Raw genomic sequence first — 8,674 nt, 5'->3', positions numbered from 1 at the left:
CGTCGGAGCGCCGAAAGACGATAGTAAACACTAGACCACACAACTGTCTGTTAGACAACACCAGCTGAAGAACGATATTAGATCCGTTCTTCATACAGCAGTGTAGTTAGGGTGTTTGATAACGCCATCGGTGTTTTCGTTTAGGTCTTTTTTCATGTGATTGTTATGCTTTGCCATGCACGCACAGGTATGTAACGTTCTTGCATTTCGCTGTAAATTATACAGTTGTATGTTGTCAATGAACTAATAACCACCTGAATTTAATTTGAAATAAGGCGAACGAGTTTTATTGCACTGACGTAGGCGGCTGCTTGCCTCCATAGGTAACATGATTCACAAAAGACGGAATGTGCAGCACTCTCTAACGCCGTAACTCACTTTTAGCTATCATCCCCTTACATTGAGACTTGCCAATTGAACACAATTTGCGTAGAGAACACAGGCAGTTGTGCTTAGCCACAGTAAGGCTTTCCATTGGTGTTATTGTCTCTTGCCAGTCTGTCGGAATTCTAATCTTGTTAATCTGTGTTCTTGTCAGAACTGTTGTAAGATGCCTGAAGTTCGGGAACTCTCTGATGCCTTGCCAGAGATGCCCATGGACCCCATCACTGGGGTGGGTGTAGTGGCATCCCGGAACAGGGCTCCAACCGGTTATGATGTGGTGAGTGTGGTACATATAAAGTAAAGCACCATCACAAGATTAATATCATGTATTAATGATGATGCTGTAAACCTAACGTATTGATTATTATCCATACACACAACAAACATACCTAGAGATACACTTGCTGTCTTAATTCCAGAACATATGTTATTGGACATAGCCATTCAAAAATGCCTCTGGTATTCGATAACTCACAACATTTATGTAGATGGTGAGTAACATAGATTTTTATCATATATGAAAAAACACAATATTGTTACCTGGTTCCGGCATCTGGCAATGTGAAACTTAATGACACGACACCCATACAAATCTCCTAGACGTGTATTGAATAGAATGTGAACATGATGGGACCTATGACCTGACTAATCTTGCCCATAGGTTTCCACGACGACAGATGGGCTGGATGCAGACCTGTGGAAAGATGGTCTGTTTAAGTCCAAGGTGACGCGCTACCTCTGCTTCACCAGAGTTTTCTCCAAAGAAAATGTAAGTCTCGTAACAACTCTATCATGCATAATAATAATGTTATTACATATAAGAATGTTTTAACATATCATAATGTAAACCAAATTTCACATGAATCTTAAAGGTCATATCTATTCTACCTAATATTAATGTTATAACATATGACAATGTTTTAGAATAATGTGGTGAAAAAGACAAATTTCACCAGAATCTAAAAGAAAGCCGTACATAATTTGAAAAGTTATTAAATTTATTTGTTATTAAATATTCAATCTACTGAGGTTTGCCTGCACTCATCTCCGCTCTCATCTCTCAGGCCTCAAATACATAAAACATTAGGCGTTATAGACTTAGGTTTTCTTGAGTATAGAATAGGCTGTGGTTATTCAAACAACCAGTGCTTTATTTAGCCTTGCATTGCAGCTCTTGCATTGCAAACAAGCCAGCGACTGTCTCCCAACAACAGCCCACTACTGCTGTGTATTCTTCTACACTCGAGTGTAGTAGCTGAGCTGTGACGTTTTGCAGACAGACTTTTCATTGATTAAATAAATTAAAGCCCATGGACAGACATGACAAATGGCATTTATTTAAAATTTGAAAAAAAGATGATTTATGGAGATCCAAGGTTTCTGTCTGACAGTGACAATATTATAACATATGATAATAAAACCAAATATCACAGGAATCGAAATGGCCATCATTGCTACCTAAAACGTTCTATATCTTAGTCCAATAAAGTGCAAATACCTTACAACCAAAAGTCGACTACGTCGTAACGTAGTTGTATTGTGAACTGCAGAAGGGCATTGGTGCCATGTTTACTGTACGATGTCTCATTGAGTGTTGTTTCTTCCTCTGTGTTGCGCCTGTCTGCAGAGCCATCTCGGTAATGTGCTCGTGGACATGAAGCTGATTGACATTAAAGACACTCTACCCGTCGGCTTCATCCCCATCCAGGAAACGGTAGACACGCGTAAGTAAAACCATCCGGTCACGCCCATACAGACATCAAATTATGTTTATACCACAGACCGCCTAAAGCCTTTTTCGTAATGTTGAATTTACCTACTCCTGGTCGTAATAAATCATGTAATACCATTAGAAACACAGTAGTTTCTGTTAAATTTGTCAGGTAACATTACACACTGAAAACATTCCCAAGGGCCAAATGATCACATGCCAATGTTTACCCTATCAATTACAGGCTTGCCACTCCCTTAGGTCCACTGATATATCTGACTCTATATAGACTCGACATTCAGTCTACCATGTCACCTCACTAATAAAATATAGTTTACATTTTCACAACAAACAATGACTATTTTGCAAGACAGTGCTTTTTGTTGTTGTTATTGTGTTCATTTTCTTTTCTGAATGTCTCCCATCGTTTGCTGTTCCACAGAGGAGCAGGCCTTCCGAAAGAGGCGACTCTGCATCAAGTTCATCCCCCGGGACTCTACAGAGGCAGCCATCTGTGATATTCGCATCCTGGGGCGATCCAGGCAGGCACCTCCACAGTACACCTTCATAGGGTAAGCTCCAGCAGCAATAGCCCAGCTCTCTCTAAGCAGGGTTTGAGTTATTTATGTTCTGTGACAAATTAGTTTCACTTGTGCTGTGTGTTGCCAAAAAACTGTTTTGGATTGCAGTTACAAATTAACAGTTTTCTCACTTGCACATTTAAATGTCAAAGTATATATTGCATATTGATGGGTAGCAAAATGTGTAAAATCATCCGAAACACACTGTATCTACTGAATCATTGATGACTCCCACCAGACAGTTGCACCTTGCTCTCGGATGCTTTAGGTGTTAAATATTTATTCTAATAAATATTTGAATACTCTTAGATGATCAGATAGGTTCACTTCTCCCTTTTAATTCTGGAAAATGTAATTGGCTGGCGGCTACATATCCACTGCTTGAACATCCGTCAAGTTCCACAAGTTTCAAAGTGGACTGAGTTTACTACATTTTCCAAGGGAAGAGTGGTTATTTTAAGTGGCTTTTGGTCGCTCATTTACAAGCCTCTTGTTGTCGTGTTGTTTTTAACAGAGAATTGAACAACATGGGAATCTGGTACCGCATGGGGAACGTCCCTCGGACCCTCGACTCCTCCCAGACCCCGCTGGCCAACAACTCCCAGAACACCACCAACACCACTACAGCCTCCACCCCCACCCCCGCTGCTCCAATGCTCAAGTATGATTGGCTATCAGTGATAGGCTTTATTAATGTGTGAAAGGCTCTGCCTCCATGTGTGCACATCTTAATATGTTCCATCACTAATAATACTGATTTACCTTGCCCTGTAGAGGGCTCAGGGTTTGGGGGGGGGTCAAATGATTTTTCAGACTGTTACTTTGATTTAAGGGCTGTACAAGTATATTTACGAGAGAGCAGGTGGAAGGCCCCTCTCTCCCCACTTGGCCAGTTAAACGTGTGTGTGTGTGTGTGTGTGTGTGTGTGTGTGTGTGTGTGTGTGTGTGTGTGTGTGTGTGTGTGTGTGTGTGTGTGTGTGTGTGTGTGTGTGTGTGTGTGTGTGTGTGTGTGTGTGTTCTGTCCCGGGGAGTGCCTGAGGTCACATGGTGGATCAGGTGCACAACACATCCAAGGATATCTTTGGCAAAGTGATACATGAACCTGAGACTCAGTCACCTTAGGGCTTCTGCAGAATGAATGGTGCGGTCTAGCAGAGTAAAGCTCTAGTGTTTAGTGAGTTGGGAGTTTTTTGGATGACAACCATAAATGAGGATGAGGCAGAGGATGGTAAACACTGCTATGTGATCTCAATGGACATTTTCTTTGATAATAGAATAGAAAAACTATTACAAAATCGACACTTTCTGAGAATTTATGACACTTCTCAGAGTCAAATTAGTAAGTACTGAATAGCTGCATCACCTTTTAATACTAGTCATATCTCGACATCTCGTGTGGACGTGTGGTTTCAGTATAGGATGTGGGTTTCGTGCTGAATGTGTGACCCTACAAAAGGGAAGCTGCATCATCGTGCTACTTCCTTTTTACCTATTTAAGTATTTTATCAGTTAAACTTTGTACAAACGTTACAAGACCATTTCCCAACAGATGTATGATCCAAAATGTATGGATAATTTATGTATTTTCTTCTCCCATATAGGCATATATCCATGACGCTCCCAGCCAGTTTCCGAGGGAAGAACACCACACGGCCAGACTATGAGCACCAGAACTCCAATCTATATGCTATCTCTGGTCAGTCTCGGTCTCCATGGAAACCTTTAACGAGCGCCTTCACTGATCGCTGATGTTTTACTAAAGTTGCCCCCCCCGTCCCTTCCCTGTGTTTTCAGCAATGGATGGTGTTCCTTTCGTGATCTCTGAGAAGTTTGCCTGCACCTCATCTGATGTAAGGTTTTGGGATTTTCTCATATTCACATATTATTATTTTTGATTCCGTATTGTAAAGTTGAAAAGCTAAGAAGTTAATGAACTAAAGCTCATGAACTAAATATTGTGAAATGGATGGAAATTAAATGAGTTATTCTGTGACAAACTGACGATATATAATACTCCTATCCTCAGCTGCAGCAGGTAGACCTGATGGGCATTACAATCAAATCCCTGGCTGAGATTGAGAAAGAAGTGAGTACATGTGGTGTTCTATCAGCCATACCACCATGAACACGCCCGATCTCGTCTGATCTCGGAAGCTAAGCATGGTCGGGCCTGGTTAGTACTTGGATGGGAGACCGCCTCGGAATACCAGGTGCTGTAAGTGGTGTCGGGTGGTGGCTTGTAGGTGGCACTGTTCCCTCTGGCCAAAAAAAACATCATTCCCGATGCCCCAGTGCAGTGACGGGGACACTGTGCTGTGGAAGGTGCCGTCCTTCGGAGAAGACGTAAAACCGAGGTCCTGACTCACTGAGGTCATGAAAGATCCCAGGGCACTTATCGCAAAGAGTAGGGGATCCCCCGGTGTCCTGGCTAAAACTGCCCAACCAGGCTCATTCAATCTGGCCCCCTAATCATCCCCCTATATATATATATATATATATATATATATAGAATTGGCTCATTCATTAATTCCCTCACTCTCCACCTCAAGCTGGTGTGTGGTGAGCGTTCTGGCGCCAATTGGCTGCCGTGCATCACCCAAGTGGGTGCTACACATTGGTGGTGGTTAGTGAGGTCCCCCTTCACTGTAAAGCGCTTTGAGTGTCTAGAAAAGCGCTATATAAATTCAAATAATTATTATTACATTTACTACATTACCCACAATGCAATGTTGTCTAGGCCATTCCCAAGCCTTTTTGTTTTTTTTTAATGGCATTTTTCTGATCAAAGGTAACTACTCTATGTATCAGAAAAATGCCATTAAAAAAAAACAACAAACATATAATTAACATACCATGGCATGGCTTCTTTTGATAATTGGGTAACGGTTGGATTCCAAAATACCATATTTTGTCAGCAAAGAGAAGCAAATGATTATGAGATGTTGAAGTGGGTCTCAAATCATGACCAGTTGGGAACACCTGGTCTAGACTACACAGATTTCCTTCTCCGAGACACAACAGATCTATGTAGTTGATTTAATCAGATAACAATTCATAGACTCATGATTGATTGTGCTGTGTTGAGTGGGCTATCGCAATGCTATATGTGCTAAGAGGTCTTGTAATGCCTCTGTCTGTCCACTAGAGGCTCTCATTGAGCATAATTCTGTTCAGCACTTTGCTCTTACGCTCCCAATATTATTTTAATATTGGAATATATGAACGTGAACAAAATAAGATTCAACATTTAAAATCATCTCCACACTGCCTGTGAATTAAAATAATTAAATGAATTCAATAGATCGTATTTATGTGTTTATATCATGCTGTGTTAATAATGTCATCTACACGGTAATGTATTCAACATATTGAAATCGCTGCGGTGATGACAGGGCGATGTCGGGATTAATTAAAGCATTTTCACACATAACCTCAAATCCAGTTGGTTATGTTGTGAGGTCATTGTACCGTCGTGCCTTCAGTATGATTACAGCCCATAATCCATTGTTGTGTTGAGGATTAGTGATGTCATTGTCCGCCCTGTCAGAGCCCTAACCCTGTGTGTGTGTGTGTGTGTGTGTGTGTGCATGTGTTGTGTTCAGTACGACTACAGCTTCCGCACGGAGCACAGCGCGGCCGCTCGTCTCCCGCCCAGCCCCACGCGGACCCCGCTGAGCTCTGAGGCCTGAGCCCCCCCCCCCCCCCCCCCCACAATATCACCCCCCCCCACCCCCTGTCCAGAGCTACTGACTTAAACACACACACACACACACACACACACACACACACACACACACACACACACACACACACACACACACACACACACACACACACACACACTGTGTACATCTTGCCTTGCAAACACACACAAAATATCAGCGGGAACTTGGCTCCCCACTAGGCGTGGTGCAGGGGGTCGACGCTGTACAGCGGAACAACATCACGGGAGACTGGAGTTGCTATCGTGAGAAGAGGAGAAGCAGCCGTTACATCTTTTTGTTTTGATTTTTATGTCTTGAGATGTGATATCGTACGTCCCACTGCCACTATCTGCACCATTGAGAACTTGACTTTGGGTTTCTTGACGGACGGACTCATGTGTCCGGCCGCTCCAGGAACTTTTATGACTTTTAAAATGTCATTTATTTGTTTTTTTCATTTGTTATGGTTTTATGTCGGACTTTGAAGGATTGCCTTCTTGCCTTCGGCCCTTCAAACAAGGTGGAATGTTGTGAACAACGCTCATTGTTTTTCCCCTTTCAACTCACGACTGGTGTGTCCCCAGTCTACACCCAGTGCTCCCAAGGCCCCAGTGGACAGCTTTTTGTTGGTGAAAAACAAACGGAACAATCTTGTAGTTTTTTTTTTTTTTTTTGTGTAAACTGAGCTTTGAATGAATCTAGAGGTGTGTGTGTGTGTGTGTGTGTGTGTGTGTGTGTGTGTGTGTGTGTGTGTGTGTGTGTGTGTGTGTGTGTGTGTGTGTGTGTGTGTGTGTGTGTGTGTGTGTGTCAAACACCTGTGAAAATCTTGTCCCTCTATGTGGTTTAAGATGGCTCTTTGATTTCGGAGACCAGAACCACAAGTACTGTAGAAGTTAGTCTTTCATGTTCTGATTGTTGGACTACAAATACCACTATCTCTCCTCAAGTATATATTAATGTTATTTCTGGCATTTTAACTGGTCTCACTGCACTTTGTGCTTAGCTAAATGTATTATTTTTTACTCAAATGCTGTTACATAGTATTTAAGAAGTCTTGTATTGTTTTGTTTTCATATTAGCGAAGTTTCTTTTTATTCCTGTAAAGCAACAAAAGTTACTTGGTATCACTTTTAAACTGAGCCTTACGTTCAACAAGTAAAACTCATGTCTTTTAAAGTATTTGCTGTAAATACCACAGTTGGCATGAGTTGTGTCATAAAGGTTTCACTTGGTCAAATGCTAAAAGTTTTTTGGGGTAACCTCATATTTTAGGAGAAAATGCAGCTAACCATTTCTTCTGCTCTAATACTTTTTAAGTTATAATCCACTGATGTTCTGATGTACACAACGCTTTTGAATAGATGGTTTAATATCTTTTGATTATTCTCCCCTTTTCATGCAGATATGTCATTTTAGTATGGAAGGAATCAAATAACTCATCTCCATCTTATAATGCAGAAAGGGATTAAGGCTCACTACAAACTACAGCCACACTGTCTCGACTTTTCCAACTTTTGTTTTTATATTTTTTAACTGAATCGTTTAACCACTTTCCTTGACTCGTTTCTCAGGCCTTTCAGTATTGTGAACATTTGGTCCCGCATAAGCCACCCGCGATTGAACAAAAATAAACAGTGTAATCAAATGTATGTTTGTTTCTACTGTTTAACTGCGTAGATATCAAGTCATTGACGCACTTGATTTGCACGCAAGATGGTTTGGGATCTCCTGCATATGTGTTTTCATTTCCAAACGATGGTCAAATTCAGCGCGTCTTTGTGGTGAAAAGTTGTACACTCTTGTTAATACTGTGTCCGAATTAACAACCATTAACACATCGGCTCCTCATTAGTCTCTTATTCTTGAATGCAGTTCCAGAGTATATCCGTCCTTTTTATAGATCTGTGGTGTGTTTTTTTTTTTTTCAAAGCATACCGATTATGCAATGAGTTTATTATATTGATTTCATGTAAAAAGAAGAAACATAACAAACATTGAATAAATGTAGCACTAAGTGTAATTGCTTACAAGGCTCACTTGTCTCTGTTCTCATCCACATGAAGTCAAAGCTGTGTTAACAATGCCAGGACTTAATGTTAGACACATGGGACAATCTGTGTGGCCCATCACTGCTTCAGAGCCTGTGTCTTGTTGTATACAACAGTCCATAAACATCAGAAAACGTGGTGTTGCGTTCAAAGTTATTGTGACTTTCTGTGTCAGGTGGTCAGGCCACTTACCACACTCCGTACCAACTTCCTGATTGGTTTTCATGGCCATTTCAGACATGCAAA

The 8,674-nt window shown here is 41.3% G+C and overlaps 1 protein-coding gene and 1 non-coding gene across 2 annotated transcripts; both read left to right on the top strand.

The window, feature by feature from the left end:
- Positions 1-543: 543 nt before the first annotated feature.
- LOC311375700 (multivesicular body subunit 12B-like) lies at positions 544-6,377 on the top strand. Its single transcript, XM_084490767.1, has 9 exons — positions 544-661; positions 1,046-1,153; positions 2,012-2,108; positions 2,538-2,667; positions 3,191-3,337; positions 4,278-4,372; positions 4,471-4,526; positions 4,703-4,762; positions 6,279-6,377. Exons 1-9 carry the CDS (start codon positions 551-553, stop codon positions 6,363-6,365), a joined length of 891 nt encoding a protein of 296 aa, XP_084346893.1. The 5' UTR covers positions 544-550; the 3' UTR covers positions 6,366-6,377.
- LOC311375701 (5S ribosomal RNA) lies at positions 4,780-4,898 on the top strand. The gene has a single exon (XR_014643758.1). It is a non-coding gene; the product is annotated as a 5S ribosomal RNA (ribosomal RNA).
- Positions 6,378-8,674: the final 2,297 nt, after the last annotated feature.

The sequence above is a fragment of the Micromesistius poutassou genome (genome assembly GCF_964030765.1).
Source record: "Micromesistius poutassou genome assembly, contig: SCAFFOLD_5142, whole genome shotgun sequence".
In the NCBI taxonomy this organism is placed as follows: Eukaryota; Metazoa; Chordata; class Actinopteri; order Gadiformes; family Gadidae; genus Micromesistius; species Micromesistius poutassou.
The sequence above is the reverse complement of the archived record's forward strand: the minus strand, read 5'-3'. Positions and strand labels throughout refer to the sequence as shown.